At 37.7% G+C, this 17,009-nt stretch overlaps 1 protein-coding gene across 2 annotated transcripts in view; it reads left to right on the top strand.

The window, feature by feature from the left end:
• The first annotated feature begins 2,836 nt into the window (after positions 1-2,836).
• The window catches only part of FAM172A (family with sequence similarity 172 member A), a 319,644-nt gene continuing 305,471 nt past the window's right edge, over positions 2,837-17,009 (top strand). For both annotated transcript variants that reach the window (XM_026649170.1, XM_024206925.1), the window contains exons 1-4: positions 2,837-2,870; positions 3,921-4,044; positions 8,657-8,758; positions 13,047-13,147. In XM_026649170.1, the coding sequence (XP_026504955.1) occupies positions 3,939-4,044; positions 8,657-8,758; positions 13,047-13,147 (309 nt within the window). In that variant the 5' untranslated portion in view covers positions 2,837-2,870; positions 3,921-3,938. The remainder of the gene's footprint in view (positions 2,871-3,920; positions 4,045-8,656; positions 8,759-13,046; positions 13,148-17,009) is intronic.

Raw genomic sequence — 17,009 nt, 5'->3', positions numbered from 1 at the left:
GCAATGTAGGTATAAATAAATACGAGTCTGCTTCTAAAGTATCTACCTTATTTTTAAATATTTTTGTGGGTGGAATAGTTACTATTGTTTATTCAGAGGTGTGCTTGTTACATTTCATGACAAAAATGGCCGTGTAAAGCATTTGTAGAAAGGATGATCTAAGTGATGTACCTGTGTAGGAACAGATTTGTTTCAACTCTAATTCAATATTTAATGCAAAACAATTAGTGAAATTTGTGAATTTATACTTCAAGGAACCAAATAGTTAAAGAATGATCCAGCCTTATTAGGTATCAGTAGGACTTGAAACTCAAGCCTAGAATAGACTGCAATTCCTGCATTTGCCTATAAGTAACCATTCAGACAGCTTTATAATTTCCCCACTATTCATTTGTGCACCAACAAACTCTAGTTGAATCAACATCTGTTTTTCAAAGAAAGAAAATCTAACCCTCTCTTCTAATTTCCTGCATTTGTCATTTAAACAAATATCAATGAAGGATTCAACAAAATGCTATGTTCAGCCAAAACAATACATAAAATACTGTGTGCTTGTTTTATCCTCCATTCTAACACCAAGTCCTCCCTCCAGTGGTTGCTGTTACATTTTTTTTTAAACTTTTGTCGAAAAGAATTGGTAAATTGTATTTTGTTCAAAGCAGAGTTCTCTTGTGCTTCTAGGTTGGCAGGTGATCATCTGGGTTTTCTATTCTTTCCTCAGTGGCAGGCTCATCACCTAGTAGATGAACCCAGTCTGGAAACTGTAGGAGCAAAGTACCTAGAGTCCTGTCTTTCACCTAACTTTTGCATATGGCACTACCCTAGTGTTGGCTTTACATTGATTTACCTGACTTGTTTTTTAATTTAAAATATTCACTCCATGTTCAATGATGACAAATTTTATTTGTTTTCCTGACTAGTAACAATTCTTTAGGGACTTGTCTACAACCTGTAATTGTGTTAACTAACCTGTGTTAAAATAGGATTACAAATTGTTGTGTAAGCGAGGTCTGGGAGGACAAAGAACTAGACATCATAAGCTGCAGTCTAAAGTAGTTTCTTTGAAATGTGTTGTCACATTGATCAGGTGTTCTGGTTTCTACTACTTCTTAGGTGTTCATTAAAATGATTTTTTTCCAAATGCCGTAATGGTATTTACATACAGTGTGGTGTCACCATTGCTTTGCTACAAATGCACATATTAATGAATGACAGGAATTTATATTCCATGAACTCTCGCTTAGTAGTCTGTTTTGCAACACTTGCAAATAGTGAGACCAGATTTTCTGACTGTTGATTTAGGCATTTCCTCCTTGACATTATTTTGGTTGGGTAAGATATAAATTTAAAAAATAAATATGTTCCAGGAAAATTAAAAATTTCTCTACCTAGTTTTGTTATTGTTTAAGCATCTTTTATGAGTGCAGCATTATTTTTATCTAGTAAAAATGTAAGTTTGCTAGAACATGCAGATTTTGTTAGTCTTGTTTAGATTAATCATGTTGAAATGTGTCAGAGTTGGAGAAGTGCAGAATCTGAGTAGGGATCCTGGATAAAAGATGAGGTGAATTGGGGGAGCCTTAAGTTTTAGAGTCACTAGAAATGTGCTGCCATTGCATGGTAGTAGAGTTTGAGCAGTCTTATGTGTGAGAACAAAGAAGAATGTTCTCCCATAGGTCATACTTGCTTAATGAATTACTGGACCTAATATCAGTTTTTAGAATTTATGTACTCTTTAGCTGACAAATAACCTTTTAAATTGTTGCATGTGATTTTTTTTCCCCTTTAAACCAGAAGATATAACAAAACATGTTACCTTGATACTACTTTTTCCTCTAAGACTATGAGTGCATGATATCCATACTATTCTAAATCTGCTAAAACAGAACATCTGGCAGCTTTTATGCTATTTAAATAAAATTAACCCCTTTAACCTTCCAACATTGGTTTGCTTATTAAATATCCCTGTTAACTAGTTAGTATCACAGTGACCTACCAAAACTGAAAGGAAATTATCTTGGGGTTCCTGCTTGTAGATGTAAGTCTGAGGGAGTCAGGAGTATATCAGGCTTCATCCTATTAGTCTTTGGAGGGAAGATTAGCAAACCTATATTGGAAATTGTTCCAAATTTCTACAAAAAATGTGGTTCATGCAAACACAGCCATGATAAGATGTATTGTGGAAAAAATTGCAGAAAGATGTTTTGAATATACTTTAAGCTCTAACCGTTTCTTGCAAACCCATATTTAAACAGTAGTTGTTATCAAGAGCTACGAAATATGTCCAATTCACATCAGTAAAAACCTTCTGCCACTTTATTCTCTGTAACCTAACCCCCATCAGAAAATTAATATCAAATAAACGATGTCAAGTGCACATATTAATGTATTTTTTCACACAATGCACAGTCAACCTGTGGAACTCCTTGCCAGAGGATGTTGTGAAGGCCAAGACTATAAGAGGGTTCAAAAAAGAACTAAATAAGTTCATGGAGGATAGGTCCATCAGTGGCTATTAGCCAGGATGAACAGGGATGGTGTCCTTAGCCTCTGTTTGCCAGATGCTGGGAATGGATGACGGGGATAGATCACTTGCTGATTACCTGTTCTATTCATTCCCTCTGGGGCACCTGGCATTGGCCACTGTCAGAAGACAGGATACTAGGCTAGATGGACCTTTGGTCTGAGCCAGTATTGCCATTCTTATGTTCTAATATATATCAAATATATCGAACTACTTGTTGGCTGCATTTTTCAATAGTGTTTACCTTTGGTCATGCAGACTTATAATTCTGAATGTTTATTAGGAATTTATTATATTCTTGATTTAGGTATACCAGCTGTGCCACAACAAGGAAAACAACCTGGAGGTAAAAATGTAATAGAATAAGAGAGCAATAGACAGTGCCAAGAGTAACAGCAGTTTGTATTGCCACTGCTTTGGTTACAACTACATTGTGATGAATGATGTACTAAGCAGCTTTCTAAGTCTGCATGGGGATACTCAGAAAAATTAATCTGATTTAACTAAGGGTGTGAATTTAAAGTGGATTGGTTAAATCACATTAAACCCCTATGTGAACACTCCTATTCCAAATTAAAGTGGCCTTAATTTGGTTTATCTTAATTCACATTGGAATTCACTGAAGTCCGGCCATTTAAATTATAAGAGCATCTACATTGGGGTTTAATGCGGTTTAAATAATCCATTTTAAATTCACACCTTTAGTTAATTTGGATAAATTTTTGAGTGCTGCTGTGTCTTAAACTAGGTTGCTGTAATGTAACTCTAGTCACTGTATGTAAATTTAGCAAAACCTAATCCTATGTGGGTATATTAAGGACAATAAATGGTAACTGCAGTTTAATGTGGGAATAATCTAATTGGATTGGGGGTTGCTGTTGGTCCTTTATGCTTTTAGTTTATATCTTCCATTTCTTACATTGATCTTCAATAATTACAAACCATATGCAATTTGGAAGACCAACAGGTTCGCACTTCTAACCTTCTATTGGAATGATTGTAACGGAACATCAATTAGATTCTAATGAACTAATCTTTACCATTACCACTGTGAAATGGAATTCTTCACCAATCATTGCAGGGTGGTTTATAAAGGGACCACACTATTTTTCTTAATTTTTTATGAGGTTGTTATATTTTTAAGTATGATATTGCTGTTAGTGGATTAATAAATGCATTAGTGGTTTCTCAAGGCAAGTGTAAAAATCAACCCTAACTTTATCTTTGTGAATAGTATATCAAATGTATTTTAAATTTTATTTCCAGCAGAAAACTCTTATTTTTGAAATCATTTATATATATTTATATTTTAATGGTATGCATAATAACATGTGATATCTAGTTATTCAGAGATCAATGAACTGGCTAGTTCCTAACTTTGATGATTGATTTTTAGCTCATCCTGTGAAGATTGATGTCCTTTTCCTTCATCGCTTTAATTTTGTTGACAATTTGGATAAACATGGCACAGCTCCAGCAAGGAGGCCCAGATGAAAAAGAAAAAACTACTGCACTAAAAGGTATAAACTTGTTTGGTTTCTTTTTATATTTATATGTATGTGTGTATGTATGTATGTGTATGTATAGATATAAATTATTTCAGAGACATTTATTTAAAATTAAGGAAAGGGAAATAAAAACAGAATTCCTTTGTTGTAGCTGTGGTTTAGGATCCTGGGAATTACCAAAATGGATTAGACTGGTGGTCCATCTACTGCAGTATCCTGTCTCTAACAATGTCCAGTATCAGTTGTTTCAGAGGAAGGCACAAGAAAACTGAACTTAGTGGTCAGTAATGGAATAACCTGTTTATAAGTTTATGTTTGCAGAAATTATCCTTCGAGAAGACAATTCATGTAATTTAGATATTCTTATTTTTCAGGAGCCACTGGGGAGGAATATTATGTCATCTTCATGCTACTGATGTTTTATTGCTGAATAACTGTTTACAGTATTAAAAACCTCTTTAACTACACAGTGTTTGGAAATATATTTATAAAGCACTGATCCGAGTGAACCAACTGTACAATTATAGACTCGTGTGTATTTCAACAAAACAAATAACAGTAGGAATAGGATCTAAATGGTTTAATAGATAAAATACTTTTTGTTCAGGGCTAATTAACTGTAGTCCTCTTCTAGATAGTATTTTTCGAGTCTGGAAGTACATAGGATAGATTAGTCCCACAACTCATCTGACAAAAAGACTGGATTTCTGGAGATTTGACATAATTTCTGTTGCACTGGGGGTAAGCACACATTGCAAGTTCTTGCATTATACCATTATTATCTAAATACGCCTCTACAAAGGTAATAAAAGTACATTTTGAAACACCAATGTTAAAATTGGATGTCTACAAATGCATTGATAAAAATTTACCTTTTATGAAATGATTATTGTAGAGTACATACTTCTATTATAAGCCTATGCTTTTGAGACCTTTCAGTAAAACTAAGTTCTCTTGCTGTTGCTCAGTATAAAGGTGCATTTTTGGGGAAAGGTTTGGTGAAATTCCATTTTGTCATTTATCAGAGATGATAGTATTTTTGACAGTTTAAAAATTTACAGGTAATTATTTTCTGCACTCAGAAAACTAAAACTTGTCTTCAAACTTATCATTGACTTAATCTTAATTAAAGCGACGGGTCTTGGAATATTCCAAATGATGAAGTTATCAGTGTTGGAAAGTTTGTATACTTCACATGATTTAGTTAATAGATATTAAGTCTTAGGCTTGGTCTACACTTACCCCCCAAGTCGAAGTAAGGTGAATCACGTAGCTGAATTCGACATACCTTACTTCGAACTTACCGCGGTTCAGACGCGGTCCACACGCGGCAGGCAGGCTCCCCGTCGACTCCGCAGTACTCCTCTCGTTGAGCTGGAGTACCGCAGTCGACGGCGAGCACTTCCTGGTTCGATTTCCAGCCGCCGAACTAGCGGCTAAGTATAGACCAGCCCTTAGACTGTCTCCTGCTGGACATCAAACTTAAACTCTAGTGAACCAACATGGAGATGAGTTCCAGAGTCAAGGTCCTCTGCCTAGAATGATTAACCAGAGCTCCCAAAAGCTCACATCTAAGGACAGTTAACAGTAGTAACTCAGCTAATCTTAGCTATGTCAAGAGGGTACCTAGGAAGAGAGCAGTCATCTAGGTAGCAAGAACCCAGGCCAAGTGGGGCTTTATAGATTACTACTTTGAATTGCCCTTGTCACCAGTAGGAAACTAGTCCTGAATATGGAACAAATGTAATATGCTCCATGTGGCCCACTGTTAAGAAGTGTGCTGTGCTTTTCTGCTCTTACTGAAATGTCTGTGTAGTCTTCTTGGAGCTACCCTCCAAGCAGAGCAAATTACAGAAGTGTGAGAACTGTTATGGAGTTCAATTTTGAGAGAAATGGACACAACTTCCTAGTAGGGCTGTTGATAAATCGCAGTTAACTCACGCAATTAACTCAAAAAAATTAATCACGATTAATCGCACTGTTAAACAATAGAATACCAATTGAAATTTATTAAATATTTTTTCATGTTTTTCTGCATTTTCAAATATATTGATTTCTATCTACAACACAGAATACGAAGTGTACAGTGCTCACTTTATATTATTTTTTATTACAAATATTTGCACTGTAAAAATGATCAACAAAAGAAATAGTATTTTTCAATTCACCTCATACAAGTACTGTAGAGCAATCTCTTTATTGTGAAACTGTAACTTACAAATGTAGGTGTTTTTTGTTGTTGTTACATAACTGCACTCAAAAACAAAACAATGTAAAACTTTAGAGCCTACATGTCCACTCAGTCCTCCTTCTTGTTCAGCCAATCACTAAGACAAACAAGTTTGCTTACATTTGTGGGAGATAATGCTGCCTGCTACTTATTTACAATGTCACCTAAAAGTGAGAACAGACATTTGCATGGCACTTTTATAGCTGGCGTTGCAAGGTAGTTACATGCCAGATATGTTAAACATTCGTATGCTTCGGCCACCATTCCAGAGGACATCTTTCCATGCCGATGATGCTCATTTAAAAAAAAAATACGCTAATTAAATTTGTGACTGAACTGCTTAGGAGGAGAATTGTATGTCTCCTGTTCTGTTTTACCCGCATTCTGCCATATATTTCATGTTATAGCAGTCTCGGATGATGACCCAGCACATGTTTGAAGAACAGTTTCACAGCAGATTTGACAAAATGCAAAGAAGGTACCAATGTGAGATTTCTAAAAATAGCTACAGCACTCGACTCAAGGGTTAAGAATCTGAAGTGTTGTCCAAAATCTGAGAGGGACGAGGTGTGAAGCATGGTTTCAGAAGTCTTAAAAGAGCAACACTCAGATACGGAAACTATAGAACCCTAACCACCAAAAAAGAAACTCAACCTTCTGCTGGTGGCATCTGACTCAGATGATGAAAATGAACGTGTGTCGGGCCACTCTGCTCTGGATCGTTATCGAGCAGAACCCGCCATCAGCATGGATGCATGTCCTTTGGAACGGTGGTTGAAGCCTGAAAGGACATATGAATCTTTAGCACATTTAGCATGTACATTTCTTGTGACGCCGGCTACAACATTGTCATGCGAACGTTTTTTCTCACTTTCAGGTGACATGGTAAACAGGAAGTGGGCAGCATTATCTCCTGCAAATTGTAATCAAACTTGTTTGTCTGAGTGATTGGCTGAAGTAGGACTGAATGGCCATGTAGGCTCTAAACTTTTATATTGTTTTATTTTTGAATGCAGTTATTTTTCGTACATAATTCTACGTTTGTAAGTTCAACTTTCATGATTACACTACAGTACTTGTATTAGGTGAATTGAAAAATACTATTTCTTTTGTTTTTTTTACAAATATTTGTAATACACTTCGTATTCTGCATTGTAATTGAAATCAATATATTTGAAAATGTAGAAAATATCCAAAAATATTTAAATAAATGGTATTCTATTATTATTTAACAGTGCAATTTATCACGTGATTAATGGCAATTAATTTTTTTCATCGCTTGACAGCCCTACTTCCTAGCCAAGTACAGTTGGCTCTCTTGGACATTGCTGTCTTGGACACTGCTGCAACGTGGTGCTGTAAAAGCAGAGAAGGATTTTTAAAAAACAAAACAAAAACCATCCTTCTTTAACAAAGGACCTCTTCTCCTTCCTCTCCAACCTTTCCGCAGTATAAGGGGCAGAAAGAACTCGTGCCAAATTTTTCAGACACTTTACTTTACGAACCAATATAATCTCCCACCTCAACTGAGCTAAAAGAAACTCCCTTGAGACTGTATTACCCAGATCTGGGGTAGAAGAGAGATAGAGATGAGTTGTTGGCATGCTGTTTCCAAAAACATTTCCCAGTCTTCTCTAGTGGTCTTACAGTTACTCAGGGCTCGTCTTCACTACCAGGGAGATCGACGCTGTTGCAATCGATGCAGGTGGTGTCGATTTAGCAGATCTAGTGAAGACCCGCTAAATTGGTGACAGAGTGCTCTCCGGTCGACTCCGGTACTCCAGCTCGCCGAGAAGAGTAAGGTAAGTCGACCAGAGAGCATCTCCCATCGATGCAGCACAGTGAAGATACCTGGGTAAGTCGACCTAAGCTTTGTCGACTCCAGCTATGTTATTCATGTAGCTGGAATAGCGTAACTTAGGTTGACTTACCTCGGTAGTGAAGATAAGCCCTCAGATACCACAATCTATGTAGACAGGCATTGAACCTTGTGGAACCCCACAAGATGTCCTTTGGGAGTGGATAAAAAATTGTCCAATGTTACTCAGTGGGATCTCTCAGAAAAAGAGGACTAGACATAATTAATTATACCCACCCTATCAAAGCATTAAATAAAACATTTTTGTCAGATATGTTGTTAAAATAAACCAGGCATACAATGCTGTGTTTGCAGCAAAGAGTCCTGTGGCACCTTATAGACCAACAGACGTATTGGAGCGTGAGCTTTCGTGGGTGAATACCGATGCATCCGACTAAGTGTGTATTCACCCATGAAAGCTCATGCTCCAATACGTCTGTTGGTCTATAAGGTGCCACAGGACTCTTGCTGCTTTTACAGATCCAGACTAACACGGCTACCCCTCTGATACTCGAATGCTGTGTTTTTCGTTTTAGATTTATTGTCTAGAATAGATTTGGATGAACTGATGAAAAAAGATGAGCCACCACTTGAGTTTCCCGATACACTTGAAGGATTTGAGTATGCCTTTAATGAAAGTAAGTAGAATGTGCTTTGTGAAGATTCTACTTAGAAATTGTATAATATTAATAGATTATTAGAAAATGGATTATACCTTGTAAAGCCTTGCTAGAATTTCATAGTTTTCTGTTAAGAAATAAAGTTTTATCCTTAAATATAACTGTTACGCTGTCTGGAGTGGCTCATGACCATGAGTGCCTACCTCAGAGCAGACTGTCAAAAACAGGCAAACACCTCAAACTGGTGGTGTGTTCTATAATTAGATTTTACCAAGACAGTAACATATATGAATTCCTGGATCACTATAACAGTCTTACCATGGAATCACAGATAGACAGTCACCGAGACAAACCAGACTTAGTGATAAATAGTCACTTACACCAAAAAACACATCACATTCAGGTTGCATCCAGTCCCAGGAGACCAATCACTTATCACAGATCAGTTGGTACCCTAGAACTTGTACCAAAGCCAACACTTGTACCCAATCCTGTAATAAACTACGTGACATTTTATTAACTAGGAAAAAGAAATGAGAGTTATTTACAGGTTAAAGCAAGCAAACATATACTCACAAGTGAGTTACCATCTAAATCCTAAGAGTGACATAATAGTTGTGATCAAAGTGTCTTTCAGGAGAGACTCAGGAGGCAACCCCTGGAGATCTCTGGCTTCAGTTTAGAATCTCTGGCCCTTCAGAGTTCAAACAGCCAAAAAGATGCAGTCTCTTCATGTCAGGGATTTTTATTTCTTTCTCCCAGAGCTCAAGATGATGGGACAAGTTCACATGCACGTCCCCTCTTCATGGGTGTTGGGGGAGCAATAAACAAAGTCATTTCCACAATGAGTCCACAGTGGTTCTTCTGGTATCTATGGGCCTTACTCTGTTGGGCGGGAGAAAACACCTCCTGTGGCAAACTAGTATTTCACACTTGGTAATAGGTTTCAGAGTGGTAGCCGTGTTAGTCTGTATCAGCAAAAAGAACGAGGAGTACTTGTGGCACCTTAGAGACTAACAAATTTATTTGAGCATAAGCTTTTGTGGGCTAAAGCCCACTTCATCAGATGCATGCAGTGGAAAATACAGTAGGAAGTTCTATCTATCTACACATACAGAGAACATGAAAAAATGGGTGTTGCCATACTAACTCTGAGACTAATCGATTAAGGTGGGCTATTATTAGCAGGAGGAAAAAAAACTTTTGTAGTGATAATCAGGATGTTTCTCTCCTGACTGTTCGGGTTTACCATTTCGGAGCAAACACTTTTACAGTTACAGTCCATAACATTTAAATATTACCTTATAACATGGGATATAGATATTATAAGTGAGATTAATGCATGCAGCAACATACAAGCAAAACCAACATACAGGTGACCTGATCTGGTTTCCAGCTATGATGCTGTCAGTTCTTAGCTAATTCCTGCAGCCTGGGAAAGAGCTGGCATCTAGCCTACCAGCCTCACAATAATGCTCTTGGAAATCTAGCTAAGTAATTTCAAATTTTGTAGAATTGTCAAACAGTCCTTGGTCCAACACGTTGTTCCATCATTTAGATTTGTACAATATATACATATGTAGATTGTTCCAACTTCCTTTCTTTCATTATGAAATATTTGATTCAAAAATTCTAAAAATTATTTCTAAAGCTATTTATTTTTAACATTTAAAATTAAATCGATGTCCCTACCACTAGTGATATTTTACTTACAGACTCAATTTACTCATTGATGGAGAAAACTACTACTGTATTATTAATAATTTAGATAGCAATTTATGCATTTGAGTTAAACTTGAAAATTCCATGTCTGCTGATGGGAAAATAGTTCTTCAGAAGGGCATTCTCTGGGAAAACAGGATAAATCTCTGAATTAGCAATGGGATGCTGTCTTTTACTATAGGTCACAAGTTTGAATCCAGGCTACGTTAGTAGAGACCACAAGTGACCACCATCTATTTGGTGATGTATGTTAAATAAGTTGGCGGTTTTTATAATTGTCTAATATCTACATTATAAAATCCATCATCACAGTTGGTACCCATATTATCAATCTCAGATGAGAAATCAAGGGTTGAATAGGCATGGAGGCTAAAAAAAATCAGCTTCCCAGAAGGGGTCCCTACAAAATTGTTTGAAACCTGTAGTAGGGCAGACTGGGAAGTTTACACTCCTATTGCCATGCAGTGTCTGTTCTGTGAATAGAGAACTTTAGTTTCTAATGCTGTCTTTTTTACACCTTCCACTTTTAAGGAGAAAAAAAAAGCTTTCCTTTAAATGATAGTCATTTATGCAACACTTAGCTTTTTAATATCCTGATGGCTTTCAAAGGAAGGTACTTAGAGACTAAAAGTGTCATGAAAGTGATGCTCATTCTTTGATGGGAGGGGTTAACTCTGTCACTTTTCAGGTTTTTTTTTTTTTTAAGATACGTACAGCCTCTACTATTGTCTGTCTGCTCTACTGACTTCAGAGTTAATGGTGCACATGTGGTTTCTAAAAGGAGAGGGGCTGAAATCTGAATGGGGGGGATGATGGTTTAGAATTATATTATTAAAAGTTCCATCACTAATGTAATAGCCTGAGTGACTTCCTTAGGGAGTAACAAACCCTATAGCATATGCTTCTGGTTAGGGTATTGCCAAAGGGATATGTTTTGCTCTGATATTTATAATTTATATGTACTGTAGTGCATTTTTATGTCATAATCTGTATGTTTCTCTTTGTGAAGGAGTAGTAAGTAAGCTGTTTTATTTTCTGCTTTGTAGAATTTGAGAAGATGGGGTTTCCAAACACTTTAGGAATACTTGAAAATAAACTACAGTTCTTACTAGATATTTGCTATGATTCCTTAGGGAGATAAGAACTTCATCAGTAACCTGCTTTAAAACAAGCTATACTGAATAGTAACTAGCTAAGAAGCAACAACTGAGCCTAGAAATTTAAAAAATGTAGAAGTCTTAGAATATGGTGATGATTCCATGAAGAGAGGGATATTGGGACCTGAGATATTGGATACGAACTTGGGAAGGAACATTTCCCTGGAGGTTAGTACTTGGAAAAAATATACTGAAACTGAGGTAATGGCAGGGCTGAGAAAGTCAAACCTCTTCTATTATTAAATGAGCAGGTTTATAAGCAGGTACACTGAAGACAACAGAAAGCTCTCAAATATTTTGTTTGCAGCTTCAGGAGTTTTCAAAACTAATCTTCTTTTAAGTAACATTTTCATGCAAGAATTCTTTATCAAAGCTTAGAATTCACAAGGAGATATCAGCTGAGTTAATGTCTTTGTCTTCATGTTGCAGTGGAGGAAAAAGTCTGCTAATAAACCATGCTTCAGATATTTCAACATTTTAGGATAATATGCTTAGATATTGTTGTTTTTAATCATTTCTCTTGTTAAACACAACTTTGTACCACCTTTTGTGGCCATAACATTTTATATTTTTTATTTTGGCTAATAAGTTGAAATATAACTGGTAAAATATCTGATATACTTCTCCCTACCCCAGTCTTTGTGGGCTGCCATTTTATTCCTCAGTCATCTCCATCTAATCTCTTCCTTCATCTGTAGCTGAATGTGCTACTATTCTTCAGCTATGAAGCTAAGAGATGGTAATGTTGCTCTACAAAAAAAATTGCTATGGTGTGCACATTCTTCTTCGACATGCTGCATCATTTTTCTACTATTAGCTCAAGGTGTAAGAGTTCCAAGGTGTGTTCTGAACTAAAGTCCCCCGCTTGATTGCATTGGGGTGCTAAGGCATTTGACTTGTAACTGAAACTATGTTTTAGAGATTAAGAGCTTAATTTTCAAAAATTCTTTTCCTTTTTGCATTGCAACGTGCCACTCACGCTTTTTGCACATGCAATTTAATTGAGTACATATGATTAATAGTTGGTATATAATTACCTGGTTGGTTAGCTAACAGTCTGATTTGTACTATTCAGCTGCTAATTCTTCATTTTGGGGCATACTTTTAGGGACACAAATATTAGTTGTATAACAAGTTGCCAGGCTGAAATTTGGGCTTAAAGCTCAATATGTCACCGTTCGTGCTTCACTTGATTCAGAGGTGAATGTGAACTAGAAGTGAATGTGATGGTGGTCTTGCTGCGGTCCATTTGGTTTAAGTGCCCTACATTGTAATTGGGAAGGGAGAAAGAATAATGTGGTATATGAATGAAAATGGTTCTGCTTTCAGATGAACATTGTCTTTTGCTTTCAACAGTGAATTGTTACCTCTGCTTTTAAAACTCTTAAAATGTATATTTAAATCTAATATTATTGTTTCTTTTATAGAGGGGCAATTAAGGCATATAAAAACTGGGGAGCCATTTGTTTTTAACTACCGTGAAGATTTGCATAGATGGAACCAAAAGCGCTACGAAGCTCTTGGAGAGGTATATGCTGTGTGTGTGTGTGTGTGTATACACTGTGTGTGCTGTAGTTTTCTTCTGTGTATTAAAATATAGGTAGAAATGAAATTATTTTAATTCCTACTTGTTCTTTAAAAAAATGTTCTGCATTTTAATTCTCTAACAATAATTTAAATTATTTACTGTGTAATTTATATTGTTGCAGTTTAAGTCCTGGACTACATCTTTTGACCCTCTTTTGTGTTTAAAGTAGAATATAGTTTGGACGGTACAAACAGAAAAGAGACAAGGTGGGTGAAAGTCTCTTTCCTTCACCAACAGAAGTTGGCCCAAGAAAAGATATGTCGGCCACCTTGTCTCTAATATCTGGGACCAACACAGCTACAACAACACTGCAAACGAACAGAAAAGAGTATTTTTCATATCTTATGATAGCTTTTTTTAAAAAATACATAATTTCTCTAACTTTCCTCTCCACCAGCCAAAGAATAGGTACTAAACTCTTGACATCATTTTCCATATGGAAGGGACATATTAGCTGAATCTGCTGATTTCTCTTCTTGTCTACAGCTGGTGGAGAGAGCGATCAGGCTTGCTAAAATAAATGTTTGGATTTGACCATTTTTGTTTTGGCAAATGGTTTTTCCAAATCTTTTACTTTCTGTCAGGATAGTTTGGAATAGGATGCTTCAGTGTTATTTTCTTTCCCTTTGCTTACTGAAGTATTCTATAGAGATGTGGTGAATTTGCTCTGGAGCGTATAATACCTCTTTCATTTGTGTGAGAAAGTGGCCTTCCAGTTTGTGTGTCCTACTTCTTATGCATGGGAAGCCGTAGCATTGAGTTGACATGAAAGGATACTTTTGGCCACAGGGGCTGTAAGAACATGCATGTCTGGGTCTGTACTGCTCTGCCCTGATTGTTCCTGCCCAAGAGCAGAGAGCAGTTTGAGCACAGTGACCTGTCAGTATGTTGGTTCTGCTGTAGTCAGTGGCTTTTGGAGACCTTCCCTGAAACAGCACGAATTGGTGCTGTTTTCTCAGAGACTTTGTCTCTTGTTGTCCATCCTTGAGAGGGACCGTGGCACTGTCAACAAAAAAAACTGTGATCAACCTTTGCCTCTGCTCCTCATTCATTGGCCATTTTGCCTGACTGTGGGATCAGGCTCATTTTTTGAAATGCTTTGGTCTTCATTTCCTCTTTCTGTAAACTTAACTCAAATTACTGAGGGATGTATTTGATTGTGAACATATTTAGAAAACATTTTGTCTTTTTGAAATTTCCTTTCTGTTCAAGTGTAACCACGTTAAAATATTAAACACAACAGCTCACAACCGACTGTACCAAAATAAATAGTATAAATTATCTTGAACTGGTTTCTGTGACTGCATAATGAGAAATGTATTTAAATTTATCAGTTTTTTTCTTTTTAATTCTCTTCTGCTTGTGATGGTGCCAAGGGTATATTTATTAAGATTGAACATATATATATAAAAAATTAATTATGGGGTGTTTTCTAGTTATAACAGGATTTTTGTATTTTCTGAGAAATTCTGTAGACATTGACTAAGCGGGCTCAAGCAAAGGGTAGAGAGCATTAGTCACAAAAGTGATTGTGTGATCCTGTACCTGATTGATTGGATAGCATAGACAATACTCCTCTTCCTCTGACTGAGCCATGGTAGAATGAATGGAGTATGATCTGAGGACCTAAATATAGTCAAAGTAGAGATTGCTGGGTGCCCTTCCTATAGAAACTGAGGAATGGAGAGGAAGGGGAAGAGGATACAGGTATTAAAAAGGAGATGTATGCACACACACATATCAAATATACATAGTATTTGTTTTATGTAACATAAATAGTGCACCATCATGCAAGAAAAAACACCTAATTTATATGGCAAAGAAATGTAAATTACAGAAAACCTATATCAGAAAATTTCTATGGGATTACCTAAATAATATGTATTAAAAATTTGGTTACACTACCACCTCCCTTTACTGAGATAGCATAAAATAAATCGAGTGGTGGAATATTTTTCTGAATTTAGTTAATATGTCAAGAATATGCCATGGATCTACAAAGAATGTAAAATTTTTCATCATCATATAGAAGAACGTTCATCACTTATGAATAGCATAGCCTTGAGTGGAAAACATAATCAATCCTTTGAAGTGTTAAAATCATCTTTGTATTACATAATCATGTGATACAATTCCATTTTTTTAAAATTGTGTCTTGGTTTTAATTTTGCATTTCTAGTACAGTGCTTCTCAAAGTTGGTCCGCCGTTTGTTCAGGGAAAGCCCGTGGCGGTCCGGGCCTGTTTGTTTACCTCCCGCGTCCACAGGTTCGGCCGATCGCGGCTCCCACTGGCCGCGGTTTGCTGCTCTAGGCCAATGGGGGCTGTGGAAAGCGGCCCGTGCCGAGGGATGTGCTGGCCGCCCTTCCTGCAGCCCCCATTGGCCTGGAGCGGCGAACCGCAGCCAGTGGGAGCCGCGATCGGCCGAACCTGCGGACGCGGCAGGTAAACAAACCGGCCCGGACCTCCAGGGGCTTTCCTTGAACAAGCGGCAGACCGGCTTTGAGAAGCACTGTTCTAGTAGACCTGCTGCTGCTTCTACTCTGTTTCTAATTTAGTTGTGTTGGCTTAACAATCTGAGGCAAAGCTGAAGGCCATCAGCTTTTCAACCAGTCATGAACTGCAAGAAAATGCCAACCATACTGGTTATCCATGCTTAAATAAAATATTCATTTAAAAAAAATCTATGTTAAAAATAACACTATTGGTTGCAAAGTCAAGCACTTAAAATTTAGGAAATGCCAGAATCATTCACATTATTTTCCCTGGCCCAATTACTATTCATTTTCTTTCATAGTGGCAGTTCATTGTCGTCATAAATTACTATGAATAGACATTAGTCTAGGGAAAGAGCATGTGAATGACGTATAACCTGGTAGTTAATGCACTCACATAGGATGGGGAGACCCAAGTTGAAGACTCTACTTCACTGACTATTTTATTATTTAAAAAATTTGGAACAGTTTCAACAAGAAAGATATTGAGGGGCTCACGCCAGAATATCCCTGTGACGAAGTGGGACTGTTCTTAATGTTTCCTCTGAATACTGTGTGGGTGCCTCAGTTTCCCCTATGCATTTCTTAAGTCTCCAGTGTGCATAAATGGCCAACACTCTGTATCCTGGCAACAAATGGCTGGGGCCCTTCCCCCCTGCAAGGGAATAGCTAAAGATAAACAAAGAGATCAGGTGACCTCCTGGCCCAGGAAAGAGGCAAAGGCTAGAAAGGAGGGGCTGGAGGCGGTTTCAGTTTGGAGCTGGCTGGGGACGGGAAGTGAGGGCAGATGGGGTTGTCTGGCTCGCTGGGCCCCAGGATGGACCCAGCTGAGGGGTCCTGTTCTCTGTACCTACAAATTCTGCTTTAGACTGTGTTCCTGTCATCTAATAAACCTCTGTTTTACTGGCTGGCTAAGAGTCATGTCTGACTGCGAAGTGAGGGTGTGTGCAGGACCCTCTGGCTTCCCCAGGACCCCATCTGGGCGGACTTGCTGTGGGAAGCGCATGGAGGGGCATATGCTGAATGCTTCAAGGTCAGACCCAGGAAGGTGGAGCCGTGTGAGCTTCTTGCCCTGAAGACAGTCTGCTCCAAGGGAGAGGAGGCTCCCCAAAGTCCTGACTGGCTTTGTGAGGAGCAGTTCTAGAGCATCTCCCGGGGACTCTGTGTCAATCCCATAACCCAGTGGCTAGGTGTGACGTTCCCCTCTGGTGTTGTGTGGACCGGTGATCTGCTAGGCCACTCCAATCCTTGACTCTGGGAGCCAGCCTTATCTTGCTCTGCTGTGAGAACCCCCACTCCTGGGCTGTTC

This window comes from Terrapene carolina, unplaced genomic scaffold (genome assembly GCF_002925995.2).
Source record: "Terrapene carolina triunguis isolate 2854851 unplaced genomic scaffold, T_m_triunguis-2.0 Scaffold69, whole genome shotgun sequence".
In the NCBI taxonomy this organism is placed as follows: Eukaryota; Metazoa; Chordata; order Testudines; family Emydidae; genus Terrapene; species Terrapene triunguis.
Note: the sequence above shows the minus strand (reverse complement) of the source record. Positions and strands in the feature narration are given on the sequence as shown.